Source organism: Atractosteus spatula, chromosome 1 (genome assembly GCF_055471065.1).
Source record: "Atractosteus spatula isolate fAtrSpa1 chromosome 1, fAtrSpa1.hap1, whole genome shotgun sequence".
Classification (NCBI taxonomy): domain Eukaryota; kingdom Metazoa; phylum Chordata; class Actinopteri; order Semionotiformes; family Lepisosteidae; genus Atractosteus; species Atractosteus spatula.
Window position 1 is genome coordinate 75,884,855 of NC_142706.1, and position 24,977 is coordinate 75,909,831.

General features: G+C 47.2%; 2 protein-coding genes across 2 annotated transcripts in view; both read right to left on the minus strand.

The window, feature by feature from the left end:
* The window catches only part of LOC148842026 (V-type proton ATPase subunit B-like), a 45,883-nt gene extending 32,548 nt beyond the window's left edge, over positions 1-13,335 (minus strand). The window contains exon 1 of the mRNA XM_088919689.1: positions 13,106-13,335. Coding sequence (XP_088775815.1) covers positions 13,106-13,199 — 94 coding nt within the window. The 5' untranslated portion in view covers positions 13,200-13,335. The remainder of the gene's footprint in view (positions 1-13,105) is intronic.
* Positions 13,336-18,043: 4,708 nt separating this feature from the next.
* The window catches only part of vax2 (ventral anterior homeobox 2), a 37,730-nt gene continuing 30,796 nt past the window's right edge, over positions 18,044-24,977 (minus strand). The window contains exon 3 of the mRNA XM_088922580.1: positions 18,044-18,466. Coding sequence (XP_088778706.1) covers positions 18,044-18,466 — 423 coding nt within the window. The remainder of the gene's footprint in view (positions 18,467-24,977) is intronic.

Here is a 24,977-nt window from a genome sequence, read left to right on the forward strand (position 1 = left end):
GGAGTGAATTGCTATAAACATCACGGGAAAAAAAATCTTCCAGGTACTTCAAACCTGCTTCATTCAAGTTTACAATCACAGAACCCTGATGTATTGGATTGAAGAGGCTTCACATCAAGGAGAGAATACACACACATATATATACACACAAAAACTTCAAGTAGGGAGCTGCGTCAGCATGCATAGGCTGCAAAGGAACAAGTAAACAACTTTATTCCATGCTGAAAAGGGAAGAAGAGGGCTCCACAGCCGAAACTTTGTGTTTTCTTTCTTTTCTACACTAACACTTGATGGGCTGAGGCCCACAACAAACACCATATTCAATCAGACACAAACACAGCAGTATCCAATACATCTTGCAGGACCTCATGCAGATGCTTAAGCAAATCCAAAACATCAATGGAGAGGAATGAAAAGACATGACTAGTTTCACTGTGCTTGGGGATTCTTGTGCTTTTAAATAGGCAGAGCTCTGAATGTTCCAATACAGTATATTGATTTTACAAATGAGAAAATTAGAAGGTCTGCTAATGAGAAAAAGTCATTGTACTTATTTGGATTTGTATTACCACATCAGCACTAGCAGTCACATTGAAATATAACTCCTCCAAAAACAGGACCATTAAGAGCACTCAATCAAAACTCCAACACAGGCAGACCAGGCTGTCCAGAGAGGACAGGCTCAGTGAACACGCCTGGCCATAGAAACTGGGCGACACAGGCAGACCCGGCTGTCCAGAGAGGACAGGCTCAGTGAACACGCCTGGCCATAGAAACTGGGCGACACAGGCAGACCCGGCTGTCCAGAGAGGACAGGCTCAGTGAACATGCCTGGCCATAGAAACTGGGCGACACAGGCAGACCCGGCTGTCCAGAGAGGACAGGCTCAGTGAACACGCCTGGCCATAGAAACTGGGCGACACAGGCAGACCCAGCTGTCCAGAGAGGACAGTGTGCTCCCACTGCCAGCAGGGAGAAGCAGAGACAGAGATGCAAAGTCTGCTAAAATTTAAGAAATACTTTGGGATTACACAAATGAAATAGGCAATTCCTAAAAGAGTGAATCTAATCCCAGAGGTCCCACTCCTGCCTGAATTAGAACAGCTTCCTTGTGCTAGAGAAAACTTACAGACCTGCAGCTCAGTACTGTATATGATCTCATGTTACAGCCTGAGAAACAGACAGTGACCATCTCAAATAAGAATATTTTCTTTGTTGACCACTGCGGTTCCACATGGGCTCATGCCCTCCGCCACTCCACACCGCCCGTTCCGTCCTGCACACACGAGGCACGAACCCGGGTCTCCAGCGTAACGCAGCAGGGAGCCAGCCGAGTGAGCTAAAGGAGACCTGAGGCGGCTGAGGTCCCCGCTACGCGCAGGGAGGGCGATGAAGTCACAGTGTCCGAAATACCTCCGCTACACTAAATCTTTGTAAATCTTTTGCTAATTGATACTACTTTAGCATCATTGTAATGTATTGGTCATGGGAATAAACCTTTTTAATTTAAATTTAAGAGAGTATTGAACACCAAAATACAAATAATACATGACACATGACACACAATAAAAATCAACAGGCAACTACTCACGCTGTTCAAAAGTGCTATTTACAAGCATGTGCTGTGTATTATTGTTTTATTACTGTGTGTGACTGTCACTGGAATGTGTGCTGACGATGTCCTTTCTCCTTCCTCCACACGTCCTGTTTCCCAGCGGTATTCATGACTCCAAGTTCCGGAATTCCAGAACCCAGAATAATGAATAAGCCTTTTGTTTGTGTTTGCGTGTACATGTGCGTATTTGCGTGGTACACGTTAACCCAGCTGGGCTTCTTCAACATCACACTCCTTTAACTACCCGAGTGAAAGAAAAAACTGAACTTGTACACAAGTATTGACACGTTTTTTAAACCAAATTGTGCTACCAACAACAACCAACTCAAGATCACAAACCCTGGTCTCTCCTGTCCGAAATCCATCTTACCTTCTTCCAAATAGTAATCCGTGCCTGAGTGCTAACTTCCAGGTATTCCTCCATCAAATACGACATCTTTCCATCTTAAAACAGATGAAAGCAAAGAGAATGGAAACCCGCACAAAACCTAGATGGAGTATGACAAGCTAGCACCCTCTCCTAATCGCTGACAGGTCCTGGGCTTTGGAATGTGAAAAAAAGGCTTGTGGAGCCAGCCTGTTGTGTGAAGTGTGTCATAACAACGGCCATCGCTTCAAGAAGTTGACAAAGTGGGAAGGTGAAAGCGCCTTTAGTGCTGTTGGTTAGAGGTCAGTCTGCCATTAACCCCTGAACGCCAGCTCACACCACCCCCTGCCCCCAGCCCCTGCTCAGCGCGGTGGTGCGGAGCTGCCCTGCACCTCTCGCTCAGCCCCTGACCCAGCGCTGTGCGCATGGCCTCACATGAACACGCAGGTGTGGTGGGGACCCTAGCCAGAAAGTCCCTAATTAGCGACCCTAATTAGGAAGGGCTTTCCTGCAGAGCTATTGAGCAGTGCTGGGGAGGCGTGTGGGATAGACGGGGTGGAGGAGAGAAATCTGACACTGATGCACAGTGGGGTGCAAAGACACGAGAATTACAGGAGCCCTGATTCTACTGCAGCATTCCCTCACTCTGCCAGTGTAGCTCCTCTATCACTCCTCACTCCCTCACTCTGCCAGTGTAGCTCCTCTATCACTCCTCACTCCCTCACTCTGCCAGCGTAGCTCCTCTATCACTCCTCACTCCCTCACTCTGCCAGCGTAGCTCCTCTATCACTCCTCACTCCCTCACTCTGTCAGCGTAGCTCCTCTATCACTCCTCACTCCCTCACTCTGCCAGTGTAGCTCCTCTATCACTCCTCACTCCCTCACTCTGCCAGTGTAGCTCCTCTATCACTCCTCACTCCCTCACTCTGCCAGTGTAGCTCCTCTATCACTCCTCACTCTCTCACTCACTCTCTACAGCTCCTCTATCACTCCTCACTCCCTCACTCACTCTCTACAGCTCCTCTATCACTCCTCACTCACTCACTCACTACAGCTCCTCTATCACTCCTCACTCACTCTCTACAGCTCCTCTATCACTCCTCACTCCTCACTCACTCTCTACAGCTCCTCTATCACTCCTCACTCCCTCACTCCCTCTCTACAGCTCCTCTATCACTCCTCACTCCCTCACTCCCTCTCTACAGCTCCTCTATCACTCCTCACTCCCTCACTCCCTCTCTACAGCTCCTCTATCAGTCCTCACTCACTTTCTACAGCTCCTCTATCACTCCTCACTCCCTCACTCACTCTCTACAGCTCCTCTATCACTCCACACTCCCTCTCTACAGCTCCTCTATAACTCCACACGCCCACACTCCCTCTCTACAGCTCCTCTATCACTCCACACTCCCACACTCACTCTCTACAGCTCCTCTATCACTCCTCACTCCCTCACTCACTCTCTACAGCTCCTCTATCACTCCTCACTCCCTCACTCCCTCTCTACAGCTCCTGTATCACTCCTCACTCACTCTCTACAGCTCCTCTATCACTCCTCACTCCCTCACTCCCTCTCTACAGCTTCTCTATCACTCCTCACTCACTCTCTACAGCTCCTCTATCACTCCTCACTCCCTCACTCACTCTCTACAGCTCCTCTATCACTCCACACTCCCTCACTCACTCTCTACAGCTCCTGTATCACTCCTCACTCACTCTCTACAGCTCCTCTATCACTCCTCACTCCCTCACTCCCTCTCTACAGCTCCTCTATCACTCCTCACTCACTCACTTTCTACAGCTCCTCTATACTGTAACTCCACACTTCCTCACTCACTCTCTACAGCTCCTGTATCACTCCTCACTCACTCTCTACAGCTCCTCTATCACTCCTCACTCCCTCACTCCCTCTCTACAGCTCCTCTATCACTCCTCACTCACTCACTTTCTACAGCTCCTCTATCACTCCTCACTCCCTCACTCACTCTCTACAGCTCCTCTATCACTCCACACTCCCACACTCCCTCTCTACAGCTCCTCTATCACTCCTCACTCCCTCACTCACTCTCTACAGCTCCTCTATCACTCCACACTCCCTCACTCACTCTCTACAGCTCCTCTATCACTCCTCACTCACTCTCTACAGCTCCTCTATCACTCCTCACTCCCTCACTCCCTCTCTACAGCTCCTCTATCACTCCACACTCCCACACTCACTCTCTACAGCTCCTCTATCACTCCTCACTCACTCTCTACAGCTCCTCTATCACTCCTCACTCCCTCACTCACTCTCTACAGCTCCTCTATCACTCCTCACTCCCTCACTCACTCTCTACAGCTCCTCTATCACTCCTCACTCCCTCTCTACAGCTCCTCTATCACTCCACACTCCCTCACTCAATTCAATTCAATTCAATTCAATTCAAGGTGCTTTATTAGCATGACCGATGGGTACAATCAGTGTTGCCAAAGCAAATGAAAGTAATGATATTTACATGAAACAAAACAAAAATAGAAGTAAAATAAAATCTACAGACATATTACAGACATTTACAACAAAGACATATTATACAATATTGACATATTCTGTAGGCGGCTGGAGCATTATTGGGAGACACTCACTGTTCCTCAGGCTGTGACAGGAGATCACATACTGGGCTGCCAGTTCAACTGAGTTCCCTCCTCCCTCTCCCAGTAGGATTGGGACCCGTTGTGATTCTGGCAGGTGTGGGAACTCTGGGATTAGATTTCTGAATTTAGGGAAGAATGTTTCTCTAATCCCAGAGTATCTGTCACAGTGCAGTAGGAAGTGCACCTCTGTCTCTATTTCTCCCCGCTGGCAGTGGGAGCACAGCCTGTCCTATCTGGACAGCCAGGTCTGCCTGTGTCGCCCAGTTTCTATGGCCAGGTTGTGGTCACTGAGCCTGTACTTCGTCAGGGTCTGTTTCTGTTTGTTATTTTTTATTTTGGTCAAATATTCAGCTAGTGTGTATTGTCTGTTTAAGGTTCTGTAACATTCCAGTTTATGTTGTGTCTGTGTGTGTGTGTCCCAGTGTGTGAGATATTGCTGTTTGATCTGTGCTGTGATGTGGTTGAGTCTGGGTTGTGGTGCTCTAGCAGTGCTGTCCTGAGGCTGGTTAGTGTCGGTGTGGCTCAGGTCGGTGAGCCTCAGGACCAGCTGGCTCAGGGGGCTCTGTTTTGGGCTCAGCTCTTGGCTCAGCAGGGCTTTGTGGTGGTAGGAATTTTGGTCACTGTTTTTTAGGTGTAGCCAATACTTGAATATTCTTTTCTGTATGTTTATCAATAGTGGGTACTGGCCTAATTCGGCCCTGCACCCGTTGTTAGGAGTTCTTCTCTGCACACGGAGGATGTTTCTACAGATCTCCATGTGCAGAGTTTCTGTGGGGTGTTTGTCCCATTGGGTGTAATCCTGGTCTGTGAGGGGACCCCACACTTCACTGCCGTATAGGGCAATGGGTTGGATTACACTTTCAAGTATTTGGAGCCAGATTCTTGTTGGTGGGTTGATGTTGAAGAGCCTCTTTCTTATTGCGTAGAAAGCCCTGAGTGCCTTCTCCCTCAGTGCCTTCACTGCCAGGTCAAAACTCCCGGAAGAGCTGATGGTGAGACCGAGATATGTGTAGCTGGATGTGTGCTCCAATGTGTTGTTGTTCAGTGTGAATTTGTACCTGTTTCCCTGAGGTCTGGCTTTCTTCTGGAAAACCATAACTCTGGTCTTGTCCAGATTGACTGTCAGTGCCCAGGTCTGACAGTACTGTTCCAGCAGTGCCAGGTTCTGCTGCAGCCCCTGTTCTGTGGGCGACAGCAGGACCAGGTCATCTGCGTAGAGCAGGAACTTGATTTCTGTGTCGTGTAGTGTGAGACCAGGAGCTGCAGACTGCTCCAACATTCCTGCTAATTCGTTGATATAGATATTGAACAGTGTTGGGCTCAGGCTGCAGCCCTGTCTCACCCCGCGGCCTTGGGTGAAGAATTTAGTCCTTTTGTTTCCAATTTTCACTGCACATTTGCTCTCTGAATACATTGATTTAATTATGTCGTACACTTTGCCCCCTATGCCGCTTTGGAGTAGTTTATAAAACAATCTCTCATGCCAAATCGAGTCAAATGCTTTTTTGAAATCGACAAAGCAGGCAAAAATTTTTCCTTTGTGTTTTTGGTGGACGTGTTTGTCTATCAGTGTGTGCAGGGTGTAAATGTGATCAGATGTGCGGTGATCTGGCAAGAAGCCAATCTGACTTTTACTCAGGACATTGTGTTCGGTAAGGAAGGCCAGTATTCGTGTATTCAGGATACTGCAGAATACCTTCCCCAGGTTACTGTTCACACAGATGCCCCGGTAGTTGCTGGGATCGAGTTTATCTCCACTCTTATAGATGGGCGTGATCAGTCCTTGGTTCCAGGCCTCGGGGAAACATCCAGCTGTCATGATGAGATTGAGGAGTTTGAGCAGGGCTTGTTGCAACTTTGGGCTGCTGTGTCTCAGCATCTCATTTATGACACCATCATGGCCACAGGCTTTGCGTGGTCTGAGGGCCTGGAGTTTGTCCAGTAGCTCCTGCTCAGTGATTGGGGAGTCTAAGGGGTTTTGGTTGTCTTTGATAGCCAATTCCAAAATTTTGAGTTTTTCATAAATGGTGTTTTGGTCTGATTGATTTGTATTTGGGAGCTTTTCATACAGATTTTCAAAGTATGTTTGCCAGATTGTTCCATTTTGGATGGCCAATTCTTCTGGTTTTGATTTGTTTAAGTTGTTCCACTTCTCCCAGAAACAGTTCTGATTTAGTGACTCCTCAATTTCTGCAAGTTGTTTGTCTATGTATGTGTTTCTTTTCTTTTTCAGCGTGTGTTTGTAAAGTTTTACCATGTCACAGTACCTGAGTCGCAGATCTGTGTTGTGTGGTTGTCTGTGTTTTTCATTTGAGACTTTTCGTAGTGCATTTCTGATGTTTTTGCACTCCGTATCAAACCACTTTTCTTTTGCTTTTGTTTTTTGGTAGTTTTTTGATTTAGTTGTTTTTAGCTTAGATTTTGATGCTAGTTTGTGGAATAGGTGATTTAGTTTTTGTGTGGCCAAGTTGATGCCTAATTTGTTGGTTTGATACGGAGTGTTTAGGAATGTGTCCATCAGTGTCTGAATTTCGTCATCGCCCAGTGCAGTTTGGTATCTGTCCAGGCTGTCTGTGTCCCATCTGTACGCCTGGTTGAGGTCATACAGCTGGCTGGGCTGTGTCAGTGTGTCTCTGTACTGGTGTGCTCTCTTCATGTAGAGTGTGATCTGGCTGTGGTCGGAGAGGGGAGTTTGTGGCCTGACAGTGAAGGCACTGATACAGGAGGGGTCCAGGTCGGTGATGGCGTAGTCCACCACACTGCTACCCAGAGCTGAGCTGTAGGTGAACCTGCCTAGAGAGTCCCCTCTAGTCCTGCCGTTGACGATGTACAGGCCCAGCCCTTGACAGAGCTGCAGCAGCTCGCGCCCGGTGCTGTTGACCGTAGTGTCATGGCTGCACCTGTGTGAGGTGACCGGTGTGTGGTACAGAGGGGATTGTCCGAATATGTGAGTGTTTCCACTCACTCTCTACAGCTCCTCTATCACTCCTCACTCCCTCACTCCCTCTCTACAGCTCCTCTATCACTCCTCACTCACTCTCTACAGCTCCTCTATCACTCCACACTCCCTCACTCACTCTCTACAGCTCCTCTATCACTCCACACTCCCACACTCCCTCTCTACAGCTCCTCTATCACTCCTCACTCACTCTCTACAGCTCCTCTATCACTCCACACTCCCTCACTCCCTCTCTACAGCTCCTCTATCACTCCTCACTCCCTCACTCCCTCTCTACAGCTCCTCTATCACTCCACACTCCCTCACTCCCTCTCTACAGCTCCTCTATCACTCCTCACTCCCACACTCCCTCTCTACAGCTCTTCTATCACTCCACACTCCCTCACTCCCTCTCTACAGCTCTTCTATCAGTACACAATAAATTAAATTATGTAAATGAGATCAGATCTATCTGAAATGTGGGTCCATCAGTGTCATGATTGTCATCCCTCCTCTTAAGGGCTCTTTCATATTTCAGGTGATGATGTGCACCTGCTCCCTGTTTTGTGTCCCATTACTTAGGCCTGGTGCTCCTGCTATTCCTGGCTCAGCATTGGGAGTTGGAAGCCAGGAAGCCCGCCTACCTGTGGGTCCAGGAGAGACCCGATGGCAAAGACTTCACCCCGTCGTGCTGACCATCTGGGTCCGGGGCTCGGAGCGCCTGGCCTCGTTACCCTGGTTTTATTCCTTGTTCCGGATCCCGTTCCAGATTTTAACCTTGTTTGTCTCGTCTTGGATGGATCCCCCGGTTTCTGGACTCTGAACCGCACCCCGGATTTCCCCCTTGGACTGTCTGGATCAGTTTGTCTTCACCATGCCCCCCAGAGCACCAGATCACCGCCGTCACGCCCCCTGTCTGTCAACCTGTCCTGATCCTCTAAGTCTTTTCCCTGTAGTCCTTCTCCACTTACTTCCAGATTATACCGTCTGCATGGGGTCCTGATCTACACTTACAATCAGTATGCAGCAGACTAGTGTTATATTTGTTCTGTAATTCTGCATACTGATGTGCTACCAGCTACCTAGACCTTGTCCACCCTTGTCTGCATGAGATCCCCTTTGTCAGGACAGGCAGATAGGGTGAATGGATCCTGTGCAGGTCTCAGGAAAGAGCAACACCAAGCCAAATCACGAAGCAAAAACGAATACCAGGAAGAGAGCGAGTAGGTCTGTACGCGGGAGAGTCAGGGAGGGAGAGACAATCCAAATCACAAGGCGAATAACGAAACCAGGAAGCAAGCGAGTGGGTCAGATCACGGGAGAGACAACGAGAGGGCAACTATCCAACACGTAAGGCTAGGTCGAAAGTGGAGAGCAGGCTAGGAGATCAATACCGAGAGAGTAGAAGAGTATAAGAGTATCCGCAATAGTGAGCGGGGAAGTGAGTGAAAAGGAGAACTACAAAAGGGATGGGAGTGAAGGGTGACTGGCGTGTTACCTGCGGCGTGAGTGTTTGTCACAGGGTGTGCGCGTGGGAATGCAAGAAGGGACAGAGACGCAAGTGGAATGCGTAACACCCTTTGCTCTCCTCCCCAAGAGCACACAACAACAGTAAATAAAAGAAGGCAGTTTCTCTCCCTTGCACACGTGCACATCACCCTGCTCTCATTCTTTCTTTAATCTTGAGGGAACCAGAAGCCCTTTTCCAAAAGCCTTTCCACAATGTTTGCCTGGTCAGCTTCTTCCTGACTATATCTGTCCAGCAGAAAGCTCTAATCACCTTCAGCAGTGGCTCAGCCCCTCTCAGGGTCCCTGAACAACATGCTGCTTTCGCCCACAGTGGTCTTGAGACAGCCCAGTCAGTCAATGTGCTTGCACTGTATGTCTGTGTGCTAGTGTCTGTGTTGCTGTGTCTTTGTGTTGTTGTGTAGCGTGTTTCGTGCATGTTTTGTGTTTCTGTATTAGTTTGTCTCTGTGTTATTGATGTATGTGGCCTGTCTGTCCATGAAAGTTACTAGTAGAAAACTGCAAAAGAAAAACAACGCACTAAGGCATTGCTTCTGCTGTTCTGTTGCAGAATGACCTGAATTCCTGACAGCTATGGAGTGTATTTACACAACAATAAGACATGCCGAAGAGATCACAGGCAACAAGGTGGAGCTCCCACAGTCCAGTTCTCTCAAGCCCAGTCCTGGATCACCTGCACTGTTTACATGATACACTATTACTTTCAGACCCCAAAATACATGACAGAGATCACTGCACAGCTGGGAGTGAGGCGCAAATCTCATCATCAGGCTCACAGACAATGTTTACAGATAAACAGAGCGCAGCACGCAGGAACCAAGGAGCAGGCATGCTCACAGAAACACGTTGAGATTCTACAACTGAATTTAAATCAGAATTACCACCTTTTCTTCTAATTCCCACCTTTAAAAACCCAGTAACCTGATCTTTGTTTTTAAACAGCACAAATTATTTGCAGGAATGTGTAGTGTAACCAAAGATCCAAAGAGAAACCCATTATGCTCTTGATCCATTTCTTTTTAAATGACTCCTCTCTACATAAAGGCAAAGTACAGTATCTCCTAGCCCCCAGCTGGCAGCCTAAACACTGGGTTTAAACCCAACTGTGTCAGTCGAGGGTGTTCTTGTCAGACTAAAGAGTGCAAACAAGGCAGCTGGAAGCTCATCAGAGAAGAGGCCTTGATCTGCATGAACAGTACTTTGATACAGTATGTACAGCAAGTGCATGTTTATGTCTAGCGGTATTGTTGTGAAATCAGTGGCACTTACTGTAGTGCCATGCTGAAGACATGTACCAAGCGGCACAGATCAGAAAGTACCCCCCTTTCAATTGAACATGTCAGCTAAATGGAACAACTGAAGGTCAACCACATCACGCCCTGGGACAGGGAAGACTGTATGACATGGCCTGCTGGTGCAGCTCTAAGGAGCACCAATGCACAGTGTTTGGTTGGGGACTATATGGGCGAACTGTAGCAACACTGACTAAAGGAGTCTGGAGAGGGTGTGTCCTCGTCAGAGCTGTGGATCTGCCAGGGATCCTTTGCTACTAAAATAATCCCATCACTGTTATTTGAGTCTGTGACTGCTTAGAAGTGTTACAATATTACAGGATCATCGAAACCAAAACTCTGTGATAACATTTTGTTCTAAGTTGTAATTTGTCTGATTTTCACTACTGCATCTGAAAGGACTGTCATTGTTCTTAGGCGGCACTGAGAATAGATAGATAGACACAGGAACACTGAAGACTGCTGTGAGAAACTGAGAGATGGTAAAGTCAACTTTTTTGTGCAGTAGCCAGAAAAAAAGCCAAAGCATTTAATGATGGTTTATTTTTTTGATATGTTTCGCTTTTTACCTAAAGGAAAATAAAAATGCACAGACCCCTCTCTTTTCACCACAACCTGCTCAGCTCTGAAGAGCAGCAAAGGTTGCAGAGGTTTTGTCACTGGGCATCCCAGGAAGCACAAAGGTCTCTGTTCATCCCTCCTCCTTCACACTCAAATACATATTCAGAGTGCATTAACACAGATGGAAGGAACAATATCATTAACATTAGCAGTGGTGTGATTTTTGTTTTAGGTTTGTATATTTGTTTCATCAAAAGAATTGTGCTAAATATTAAAGCATCTTCAGCCAGCAGCCATATCACCTAGCAGCCCTCAACTGGCAGCCCACTGAAGCTCAGCAGGGTTGAGCCTGGTCAGTATCTGGAAGGGAGATCTCCTGGGAAGCCATGGTTGCTGCTGGAAGTGGTGTTAGTGGGACCACCATCTCTTTATAATCTGTGTGGGTCCTAATGCCCCAGTATAGTGGTGGGGACACTATACTGTAGTGGGCAGTGTCTTTTGGATAAGACAATAAACCAATTTCCTGACTCTCAGTGGTCAATAAAGATTCCTGGGCATTTCTCGATAAGAGTAGGGAGTTATCCCGGTGTCCGGGCCATATTCCCCCCCTTGCCCTTTACTGTGGCCTCCACACTGTCCCCATGTATGATTGGCTTGCACTTGCCCTGCGATGGACTGGCGCCCTGTCCAGGGTGCACCCTGCCTTGTGCTCGTTGCTTGCCAGGTAGGCTCCGGCTTCCCACGACACCGTGTGGTATAAAGCGGTTTGGCAAATGACATGAAAGTAAAGCCTCTTATTTAATTCAGCATAATCTTTGAAGCATTTGTCCAGTTGCCATCACTTCTTTAAAAGCCAGCCGCCAGGAAAGGGTAAATTCTGCGTCTGCTTTCTCTGGCATCACTACCATTCTCAAACGCAGGCTGCCACTGTATCGGACTGCCAAACAATTACTCCTTTTTGTTCCTGACATTATGCGAGAGTGACTTTGCTCCCAGCCAGCAGTCTTTCCTACTGTCAGTAGACAAGAGCCTGTTCCTATGAAAACACTCAGCTCTTCTGTCATGGCCATGCAGAGACGGGAACCTGGGCTGATCGTTCTTCACCAGTGAACAACCTACTGCCCCCAGAGCACAGCATGGCTCTGTCCACCTCGGGTTTCACCTGCCAGGCTCTACTGATAACTCATTAACACGAGCTATTTCTTCAGCTCTGAAATACTTCCTGAGCTTTTGACAATGCATTTTATTCCAAATGTATCCAGAATACTGCAAAACACAATCCTGCTGAGCCAGCAACCACAGAGTTCTCAGCATCCCATCTGTATTTTCTTTCTCTGATAGATTTGGCAAATTTCCTTAATTTCTTATCCTTATCCTGCAGCTAGAATCTGAGTGAATGTGTCTCCAGCTGTGTTGCTATGCACCATTTCCACTCTGGCCTTTAAATGTAAGGCCACACCACAGAGCGCTCAAGCTACTTGAGGCAAAACAATGACAAACTTCTCCTTTTAAACTTTTCCGCAAATGAGAAAAGAAAAATCTTTTTCTGAACACTGCAGAAAACTGTCTTTCCTTAAAAGATAGTTACTGAAGTTTTAGAACTAAAAGGATCTCATGTTGAACATAAACCTAGTAAATTTATACTTTTAGCATGTCACTATAGTTGATATATGAGTGCAGTCATGACCAAACCCAATTCTAACACACTCTGATCACGATGAGCCCAGCTCTAACACACACTCTGATCACGATGAGCCCAGCTCTAACACACACTCTGATCATGACAGAGCCCAGCTCTAACACACACTCTGATCATGACAGATCCCAGCTCTAACACACACTCTGATCACGACAGAGCCCAGCTCTAACACACACTCTGATCATGACAGAGCCCAGTTCTAACACACACTCTGATCACGATGAGCCCAGCTCTAACACACACTCTGATCACGATGAGCCCAGCTCTAACACACACTCTGATCACGATGAGCCCAACTCTAACACACACTCTGATCATGATGAGCCCAGCTCTAACACACACTCTGATCATGATGAGCCCAGCTCTAACACACACTCTGATCACGATGAGCCCAGCTCTAACCCGCTCTCAGTGGTCAGCGCTGCAGGGGCTCTGCAGTGGCCTGTCCGGAGGCACTGGCAGGAGGCGCACTCACTTGTGCGGGGCTGGCTGATGTAGTCCCGAGTCACTGCCAGGGCGTGCTCCCTGGCTGCTGCCACGCGCGTCCGGGTCTCTGCCTGCCTCGACATCCTTCCTGCCGCTGCTCTGGGTGCTGCAGGAGTGCGTCCTGCCCTTATAAACAACCACTGGGTTTCTGTGCTGTGGGACCCGGAGGGATCCGGGAAGGTCCTGCAGGATCAGTTTTCACCAGGCTCCTCTCTCCCCCTGAGGCGTTGTGCTGGCTTGCAGTTTGCTTTCCTTTCTGCTGCTGTTTCAGGACGTTTGAATGTGTGTTTGTGTGTGTGTGTGTCCCAGGCCCACAGCCCTGACTCAGTGACACACTGTAGCTGGGAAAGATATGGATTATTAAAGGAGGCCCATGCTCTTCTCATCTCAGTGGACCACAGTCTCCTGTTTCTGGAAAGCTGCCAAGATGATCTTTCTGGGGTCATTGTGAGAGACCAACAAGATTGTCACATCCTCCTGACCTGTGGATACCCCCTAGTATAGCCTGTCTGTCCAAGCAATTACACTGCTTCTGACATTTGCAAGGTGGCAGCATCACCTTTGACTCATGTGTCAGATGCTTTGCACTGAGAGACATAAAAAAAACATTTTTAAAATGCATCCTCCCTTTCCACCTTCACACAAGCGGGGTCACTCCAGTGAAGATCTGAGTGGACTCACTTTTCAGCTAACATCTGGACCTGCTCCTGCAGCATGGGATGCGGGCTCTCCACGTACAGGCAGCACAGCCAGTGGTCCGACAAGCGATTCCATGTGCAGCCTGAGCAGGGAAGGGGGACTCGGTCCAGTGTGACCTGAAGACCTTAACTGGCCACAGCATTACCAGCTGCGAGCTCGCCGTCATCAGTCCTCAAACTCTAGGCAAGGCAGGGCCTTTTCAGGACTGGGATGGGAAACCTCTGAGAATATAAATGTTCCTGCGGCTGTTGGTGAACTAGTATGGTGTTGGTGTAAGTGGCACTCTTCCACCTGAACTAAAACTGCCCCAGCATTGTGACAGGGAAACTGGGGACACAATACAGGTCTTGGTCAGTAAAAAGGGTGGTGCTATGCCTGCTGTCCTAGCTTAATTGTTCTCTGGGCTGGCCCTGTCTGGCCACGCTAAAGGTCCCCTTTAATTCTATTGGTGAAGCAGTTTCTCATTTCTTCACCAGATCTGCTCTACAGTGGGGCTGCTGGTGCAGAATGGCTGCTGTGTGTCTCCCAGGTGGGGCTGCTGGTATAGAATGGCTTCTGTGTATTTCCCAGGTATGGCTGTTGGTGCAGAATGGCTGCTGTGTGTCTCCCAGGTGGGGCTGCTGGTGCACTATTGTATGTAAAACACTTTGGGATTTTTGAGGTGAAAATGCAAGCAACTAATAACTAAACAACATATATTTAGTGCATTTCTAGTTGTATGAATCTGCTAGGAAGTGTAATATATACCACAATTATTAATACTATTATTATTATAAGTATAGTTTTAAAAAGAAAACTGCAGACAATGAGCAGTATACATAGACATATAGATTTATAGGCATATGAATAAAAATACATGTACATATTATTTACAGTCTTGGTTTCCATGGCCTGAGCACGAAAACATCTCTGTTGTCCAGAACAAGAAGAGACCTTCTTTCAGCTGAACGTACATAACATTGTACAGCAAAAGAAAATAAAAATAAGTGCAAATTGTTAATGGGACATAGTATTGTAAAGCATACATGTATATAAAGATCTGTTTTCTTATCACGTGATACTGACTTTGAGGTACTGTGCAAGGCCTACATATTTACATACACCTGCAGTTTGTGAGTAACTGGGACCAGCTCATTTATAAATTACACATTGTTACTGCCAATGGAATATGGCTTACCTGTGTGTAAGAACACTAAATTAAAACCATAGCAACACAATCTCAATAGATTCCATTCACCGAGCTCTTTGATACAGTAGCACCTTATATTAAAAGAAGAAGTAGGAACAAAGGAAATCAACAGCACTCTTCCATCAGAAATCTGAAGACTCTGGAGGTTGGAAACAGGTAGTCCCACTGGCGGTGGACACAAGGGGCAAAGACGGAGGACAGGTCAGTCACAGTGTCTGAGGGTCTTACTCCAAACCCAGGCCAGCAGGAACAGGCTGGGCCAGCCTTTGACCCAGACCGTAGAGGTTTGACTTGTTTTGCATGACCTGTGTTTTTATTACAGATTCTCTTGTGTTCTTTGCTCCTGAAGCTGGCTGATCATTCCTTCAGTCTGTCAAGTTTTCCAGTTTAGCCTCACGTCCATTTTCACAGGACAGCGGTACCTGTAGCTCAACTGCGGAATGGAGCAGCAGTCATGACTCCAAACACGCTGTCAGAAAATCTGAAGAATGTTGCTGGCAAAACAAAAGGAATAAGAAGCCACTAGCCAGATCTGTGTAATTATTAACAGTACAGAAAACCAAAGAGAAATACACAGCAGCACAGCATTAATTCATGAATTTGCTTAATGAAACAATAACTGATTTCACCCCAGAGAACGTAGTTACAAAGCTAAAGTAGTTTGGACATAAAACAACTCTTTAAACTATCTTAATTGAATCCTTTATCAATCCAGCTGAGAAAGAAAAATTTCTCATCTACAGTGACCTGACAAGTTACCCATTTAAGCAGCAGAGCATTTGAGTGAAACTCCTTGCTCAGGGATATAACAGGAGCACCCCAGATGGGATTCGAACCTGCAACCCTACGGTCTAGAATCCTGACAGCTACTTTAACTGCAGCTTGTTTTGTTAGTGGAAACCGGAACACTTGAATCAGTTTTAACCAGGTTTTGTACTCCATCCATCCATCTAACCTCTTCATCCAGTACAGGGTCACACTGGAGCTGAAGCCTATCCTGACAAGCAAGGGGTGCAAATGAGGTTCAGGGCACACACAGATACACACACTAACACCGCGGCCAATTTCCCCAAAAGCCAATTACCCTACCAGTATGTCTTGGAATTGTGGGAGGAAACCTAAGCACCCAGTGGAACCTTGGGAAGAACATGCAAACTCCACACGGATAGCACCCCGATACACAGTTGAACCCAGAGCCCCAGCAGTGCGAGATAGCAACGCTAACCACTGTGCCAAAGTGCCACCCAGTTTTTGTACTCCTTCATACTTAATGATTCACTAGGTGAATTATAAACAATGCTTGTATGTAACTAGGTTTCACAAACGGCATGGAAGAGTGATCCAACCAGACTGTGTAGCCATAGCCTTCTTCATCATTAGTGCACAGCTTTGGAGAAACAGAGCAGTGACGTTTACAGTACAGCCTGACTTCAAAAGAACACACCAGGAGAAGCACACAGGGAAGCTCAAATGTAGGACATCAAAGCCCACAGGGTGGTCAGGACTTTGCACACAGGAAAAAGAAAGTAAAAGTCAGAGTGACAGAGAAGTGGCAAAGAGAAATAAAGGGAGATTGGAGGCAGCAATCAAAGACACCCAATATACAACCGAATAGCCCCACTTAATATTGTAAATGCACTCATTCCTTTATCCAAACGGGGCATCTAAGGCAGTATGTAACTGTAAGTCATGCCTCTGACTCTTCAGAGCTCAATAACTGTCCCTGCAGTTACTGCTCTGACACTCTGCAATGCACGAGTACAGGTATGTGCTGATCATCACTCTGCTCGTGGATCTATTCACATTGCTAGCTTATACTTCTGCTAGAAAGTACCTGTTAAATCACTGTGGGTCTTTCTGTGATCTTGTCTTCATACTTAATACATCTCATCATTTGTTCACCTGACAGTGTTTAAAGATTATTACTGTGAACAATTTTGTGATTAAACTAAGCACTCAGTATGTTTTACCCAATGCCTCTGGGCATAGAGAGATAAACAGGGTTTAAATAACCCTGTTAATTCAGTAATCAGACAATATAAGAGCTTGGGGTCAAACAAAAGGACAGCCCTGCTGTCAAAGTGTCAGTGATTGCTGCTGTCTGTGAGTCTCACTCACAGAGCCCCATGGAGATGACAGGTCTCTTCCTAAATGGGGTGGCAGGTGTATTAATATGCCATCTCTAACCTTCAGGGCTCGTAAAGAGCAGTTCAATCAATACTGAGAGACATTTGCTCCCACAAAATTCCACCCAGACATCTCTCCCTCAAGCCTCATCAGACTCAATTACTTTTTTTAACACTGCAGGGCTGACCTTCCTCCAAGGTAAGAGAGGTGTTCGTCTCAGCATCTGGCTCTGCCACTGACTCACTGCGCTGTTCTGTTTCCTGCTCAAGTGGCACAACACTCCTGCACCCCTTCTTCCAGGGAAGACCCAGCGCTGGCGCCCCATCGTAACCGACAGCTGGTGACGCACTGATCTCTTCACAGGCTTTGGATAAAATCATCCATTTTTTACTATCAAACCACGAGTTTCTCTTCATTTCTGAAAAGCTGGACATCAGAAACACTGATGCACGGAATCAAAACTACAGCTATACTGGGGACTGTCAAGCTCTACAGAGCCGGTTCAGTGTCTCAGGGCTCTTTGATCCAGACTCCATCACTTCTTGAAACTGCCCCCCACAGTGTCGCGCAGACACTGACACAGACAGCCCGAGACTGGAGACTCCCGGGCAGAGACCCCTCCTCAAGAGACTGCGAGCAGAAACCATCCTGGAAAAGAGTGACAGTGAAGGACTGGAAACAGGAGACAAGGGACAAGCAGGGCGAGGTGCTTCAGAGGTCAGGGGGCAGGAAACGCCAAACCATCTTCCAGGAAACACACAGGGACAGCACGTCGAAACACCTGGAACTGCCTGCGGACCGCTGGCCACCCCCCCCCCGGCGCTGTCCGGAGAGGGAGCAAGACCGGACACACATCTCCGTCCCGCCCGATCCCCGAGGCTGCGGTCCCAGTCCCGCCCCCGGCGGGGGTCTCTACGAGCTGCTCTTCCTCCCGCAGGCCTCGGCCTCCTTCCTCTCTATCCGCGCGTAGGGCTCGAAGGCCGAGAAGCCACAGCTGGAGCCGCCAGGCGCGGGCACGGAGAAGCAGAGCGGGGGGGCCCCCACGTGGGGGGATGGGGGCGGGCCCAGAGAGGGAACGGGGAGCCTGAAAGTGCTTCCGGAGCCGGGGGGGGTCCTGCTGAGCCCCGGGGAGGAGCTGCCCGAGGCGGGCGCCAGGGCTGGCGGGGGCGGCAGGGGGCTGGGGGGCACCGGCACCGACAGCAGCCGGCCCTGCTCCAGCAGCCGCAGGATGTTGCAGGTGGCCAGGGACTCGGAGGAGGAGGAGGAGCGCCTGTCCATGTCCTTGGTCTGGTCCTTCTTCTGCTTGGTGCGTCTGTTCTGGAACCACACCTTCACCTGCAGAGCAGAGGCCACAACACATTTCGGGGTTACAGCAGGGACCCCAGCCACAGCACAGCCCCACTGATCCCTCCCCTCCCAGCCATCTGGTGCTCTGCTGGAAAAGCAAGAGCAGTTCTTCACAGGCGCTGTGAGGGTTTAGCTTCCTTCAGGGGGGAAGATCCTGCCAGAGAGCAGAGCTGGTTCTGCGAAGCCTGCGATGGCTACTGAGACTGATGGCCTGCACAGCCTTTCATCCTCCGCAAAGGGAAATCTTTGAGAACCAAGTGCAAGTGCATTGATGGTGGTTTGCACGATGCTCATTGGTATATGTGTCATGTGTACCCTCTAATTAACCCCCTTATAGAGACCAACCATACTAGAGTCAACAGCCTTTGTGTAGCAATCAATGAAATTGCACAGAAACAGCACGCACAAAACTAACCTGACACAAACTCACCCATATCAGTTAGTCTGGTCCTGTGTGTCATGTGAGGTCTGATGCATACGATCATGCTGAAGGTTGATAATCACCTGTAAAGCTGTCACCGTTTCAGGGTGTGCTCCTTTTAATACGGGAGTGTTTTTAAAGCGAGGTCATTGCTCTTCACTTGGCATCATTAGCTTCTTTCTCTCTCTCTTTGGGTTAATGAGCCAGCTGAGCTGAGACACAGTTGCCCAGGGCTTGTGTTTGTGTCTTGACTCTTCTGCAGACTTCTCTGAGCCCTGGGCAGTCCACGCCCCTCCCGCTGCTCACAGCGCCCCAAAGCCAGCCCAGCGGCCCCGTCAGTGCCTTGCTCAGACAGTCAGCAGGCTGCCTCCCGCCGAACAATGCCGCTGTGTCCTAAAGGTCACGCTCTGTGCTAGTGTCATCAATGAGCCCTTATTGTCTATAGTCACTGGAGCTACACCTCCTGTATAGAAAACTGCTTTTCATCAGTTGCAAGAAATCTGACTAAATCGCTAAAGATCCAAATAATTACAGGCAACTTTTAAATTTTCCCTATTTGGCTAAAATGTATGACATCCATAAGGAACTTTTGTTTCCATAAGGAACATAAGTCATCTTTTGACAAACTGTACAAACCTTTTCAGTTGAGACTGAGACTTTATTCAGCACAAAAACAGCCCCTGTCAAAGTCAAAAATTATATTCTAAATGCCTTTTATATCTATTGCCAGTATGCTACTTAATTTAATTTCACTGGACCTTAGTGCCTGTATCTTTAGTACTTTCGACAATAACATTATTTTTGTTAAGACAAAAAGGCATATTTGGGATTACCCGTATTGCTCAAGGTTGGTGTAGATCTTACCTTTAGCAGAGAAAGCTGTCTGTGAAAGCTGTCTCAGTAAGTATGGTGAGTCCTGTCTCTGGAATGGTTTCTTAGGGGCCTACACTAACATCAGCTCTCTGTAGTACTGTATGCATACATTTCTCTTAGATACATTCTGACTCACATCACTACTTCTCTTTAACCTCTCCTTGCCTTCTGGGTGAGTCTACAATTCGCTGTGAAATCCTGTTCAGGATGTTCAAGACTTTTAACATCCCATTCCCCCAACATCACTGATCCTGTGTCCAATCATATCCCCAGCCCAACCCCGATATTGACCCACTGCTGCAGGGTTCCTCTGAGGTGACAGGACCTTCAGTGTACACAGACCTAGACCGTGGACTACATTTCCCAGGGACCTCCAGGATTCTGAGTGTTTTGGATTTTTCGAATTTGTTTTGTTTTCTTGTTTTTTTAATTTCATTTACAGCACTTTGGAATATTTTTATGTAAGGTGCTTTAAAAAACGAATTATGATTAATTTTACCTGCATTATTACTTCCTGGGCTCTCATATCTAAAGATGGTGACGGCACTGTAACAATCATTTTCTCGTTGTTGTTGTTGTTATTTTTGCTGTTGTTTTGAGCCACCTACTCCTGTAGCAACAATATAATGTCCATGTATCTGCAACCTGAATCGGCTATTCCAGCAGACACCAGCACACTGGGGCAGCAGAGCCACTGTTCACACTGTTCCCCGATCCTGAACTCTCACTCAGCCCATCTGACATCTGTGTTAAACCAAGCAGTGCCAAGCACAGGGGAAAAAATGCAGAAACTCCTGACCAGCTTTCTGCTTTCCCTGGAGCATTCACCCCGCGCAATCTTCTGTCTCCATGCACAACAACGAGCACACATCGCATTTGGAATACACGGCTCTATGGTTTAGACATTAAAGCGTCATTAAACCACTAGTGTGGTTAAGTGTCATTAAAGTCCCTACTGATTAAACTTGCAACGACTGTAAACTGTATCTTAAAATCCAAATCTTCCTGCTTGTTGCTGATACTAATATGTTACATCCCACTTGTTTCTTGAGAGCGGCAAGGCTTTGGATTAAAAACTATCTTTAAACCAAACTGTCTCCAGGCGCTACACAGTGGAGCAGGTTGTTTATCTGATTAAAACCAGCCCTTTCTCTGGAGCCTGATTTATGTGCGATGGCCTGAATTCTTGCCCTCTCCTGGGTAACCACACTCTCACATAATCCCAGCTTGGGCAGCTCTTCTCACCTGAGCCTGTACAGGATTATGAAAGTTATTACTACATATTGCGTAAGCACGTTCCCACAGAATAAGGGTACAAATAAAAGATTTTTGAAAAGCTCTTATACTGCAGAGTTCATAATCCGATCTTAGTTTTCATTTTTTAATTGTAAAATAAAATAGTGTTGCTTCATTGGACCAAAAAAAACTAACGACTAAAGATGTACTCAAGGATGAATTCAAATTAATGGTATCACTGGTCTTTGCTCCATGAGCAAACTTACAAAAGAAATAATTTGCCTATTATTTGTGTCATTGTTTTTAGTTTGTCGAGAGGTGTGCTGGATGGGTAGAAAATGGAATGGTATGATATGATATGATATGATATGATAACACGTTTCTTGGAAACACAGTTTTGTCAAAGAACCACCTAAGATATCAGAGAAATCAGACAGCATGAAGGGATTCAGCAGCACTCGGGGTTGGCAGCTGTAGCAGCAGAGGTTTCCCGGGAAGGAGATCATGCTTTCAGCCAGCATCCGCACAGCGAGGACAGAGATCATGGGATCTGGGGCTCCTATGAGCACGGAGGCGCATGCAGGCAGGTTTCCATGGGAAGAACGATATTCCTGTACAGCATCCCCTCCCACTGTGACGGAGCACTGCACTGCTGCTTTCTGTCACTGTGTGCCTGTTAGTGTGTGTGTGCGTGGGTCACAGTGCTGCATGTGTGCTAGCCGTGTGCTGTCGTCTGTGTGTGTGAAATGAACTCAAGTCTAGTGATGAAGACGACTAGAAAAATATCAGAGCTGTGCAACAGAAAAATAAGACAATAACACACACAGAGCAACAAAGATCAGTGCCTATATATGAAGAAAGCAGAAAAGATGAGGAAGAAGAGTTCCTTTCAGATGACAAGATGACACACGACTAGATCTGGCCGAGTTGAGAGAAAGACATCCATGCATGAATGTTGAGGAAACCTTCATCCTGGAGTGGTTCAATATAGGAAAAGATATTCATGATGATGATGATACATAGCCCTGGGAAGGATAACTTTAGATTGGAGGTTTGTTGGAAAATACAGAATGTACTATTTGTTGGTGCTTAGAGTTGCGGGTAAATTTCTTTTCAGTACTTGCGGCTTTAAAGCCTGTTATGAAAGAAAATGTTCAGGGCCTAAAATATCCTGGAAGGAAATTCGGCTTTGAAGACTATATATACACTGAGAGCTAGACGGAGGTGTAAAGATACATTTAACCCTGAAATTCGGTGCCATATCATGGAGATTTTCTGTTAATGTGAAACACCTTGGTATCCATTGATACTCATTGGTTCAGGACAGGATACTGGAGGAACGCAGGCCTCCAGGACAGAGAACAGATTGCCTCACAGCGATCTGGACTGCGAGATTCTCCTTAGCTCCTCTAATCCCGTCTTCAGAGAGCACTAACTCAAGCTATACTGGTGAAGTACAGTAGCACTCGATGAACTGGGAAGGCCTCTCCTGCCCTGGGTACTGTAGATAATCACGCGCCTTCCTCAGTGCAGAGAAAAAACACAACAACAAGTTCACATGTATATTATTTACCATAAATATGATTTAATGAGATCCTGGCCTCAGTGCTTGGTCGCTTTAACAACAAAGCTGCTTTATATTTCCATGCCCAAAAGTGACCTGGATTTGTTCTTATTATTCCAAGTAGAGGTCTAGCTATGCTTGGCATTAGGGAGTGAGACAGAAGAGACACGATCGTGATAAGACCTGAGCATGCTGTTGCTCATACATGGAGACTGCTTGGTCCACATACAGGATGGTAACCAACACGACTGTGGCATCTGTCTGACCTGTACCAGGATTATATACTGTGGTGATCTGGGAGGGACTGTCTGTCTTTTAGACAACACTGTGAAACATGAGTCCCCTTTAGTCAGTCCAAATACTTGTAAACTGCACCAAAACTTTCATTTTAACAGCCTTTTATTGCAACACATCGCTTCAATTTCTGATGGACAAAGAATCAGAGATCAAGCCAGCAACACTATCCTGCTTTTCTTCCTAAAGCAAAGCCTTCTGTTGCCAATCTGTGACCTGATGTTGGCCTAGGAGCTCGTGTTAAAGAACCACATGCCTGCCAGGGTTCATCCATGGGTCAACTCCATCTTACAGGATCACTGGTAGATATGGCCCACTAATCCGCCTTAGTGTAAAGCATTTCGACTATTAATAGTTTCTACTCTGCGTACTGTGATGTGGAGGTTTAGATTAGACAATTAGGCTTACAGAGCCCACAGAGACTGATAGGATTCCCTCAGAGCTACGCCAGCTCCCTACTCAGCAGCACCCCTGTCTCAGAGTGACACTCCCTCACACAACAACACATTCTGGCACTGGCACACAGTCCCGGCTGGATAAGCAGCCAGTGTCCGGTGTGTGACCTTCGTCCTGCATCACTGTGCCACTGGTGAGCAACTCCGCGGGGTGCAGAGCAGTGGTCAGGGCTCTGGGCTTGTGACTGAAATGTTGTGGATTCAAATCCCACCTGAGGCACAGCTGCTGATGCACTCTTGAGCCCAGGATTTAACCCAGATTACTCCAGCAGAGCACACGGCTGCGCAAATGGAGGCTGCTTTCAATAACAAAGGAAAAATATACCATTTGGTTTGTTACAGGGTGTCTCACAAGAGAAGACACTACTGACACATCAAACAAAGCAGTCTACGTACTGCATGTACTCACAGGTTTTCCTAGCAGACTTTACTGGTAGATTAAGTTCAAATTCTAGAAACAATTAAGCCACAACAATTATTATTTTTATTACATAGAGCTCACAGAGTCCTTCCCCATGCTTTACCCTTGATTTTTCTGCAAAAGTAACCCTTTCTTAAAAAAAAATGAATCAACAGCAGTGAAGAAGACAAAACACCGAGCTGTACAACACTAAAAAATATTTAAGAACTCTTGTACTTAAACACATTCACTGTGTCCCCTGGATTGGCAGGATCTCCAGCACCGAAGCAAACACTTTAAGTTATCTTAGTTATCTAGGGTTAGGAAGGGTTACAAAAATGAGGAAGCCACTGGGCCAACAGCAGTAGCCACAGACATCTTAACAACACGGCTCCTAACTACTGTAAGTCACAATATAATCATCCCTACCTGGAGCACAGGATTAATTAAAAAAGATCAAAATGCCTCCCCCATGAGAGGAAGCTGGCTCAAGATCTAAGTCCTGCACCCCAGAGTGTGTACACACACCCGCCTTCTGAACTGCGTTCTGATCAGAGGTGTCCGCGTACTTCCTGGAGGGAATTTTCCTGACGACTGGGCCCTGCTCCCAGGACACAGATGCAGGGCCCTGTCAGTGACCCGTTGCCCCAGAAAACGTCCCTAGAAGAGCAGCCTGTTTCTTTGCTAGGGGGCCGCGTGAGGCCAGCTCACTGCACTTCATTTTCCACAATACCTGACACCAAGACACAGCAAAGAGCACGCGTGTGCAGAGCAGGAGCGAACAGCAAGGGCCTGTCAACGCCTCACACTGATGCAGTTATCTCAGCGGACTGGGGATCATGAGCACCTGCATTTGCCAGAGAAATTTACACTGTCAAATACAAAACATCCATTCCACCTGAAGCTCAGCAGTGTCAACCCAGCCCAGCCCCTGTTAACACACAAGAGGGCTTGCAAGCCGTTCTCTGAAGAACAGCTGTGATGCACTTTTACACAACGGCCCTGGTAAATCTGACAGCACGAACCGCGAGACGCGCATTCCCAGCCATGTGCTCTTCCCAGGCACTCATGCAACTTGATGTTTTATTATCTTTATTTAGACTATGTTCAATCGAAAAGCTCTTACGTGCACCGTGTCGGGATTTTACTATCTGCCAGTGTAGACGTTCGACCTACTGTAGGGTATGTAGCAATAGGTCACAACGCACGTGCTTGTGAAAAGTGAAATGACTGGGGATCCAGTGAAGTGAACAGTA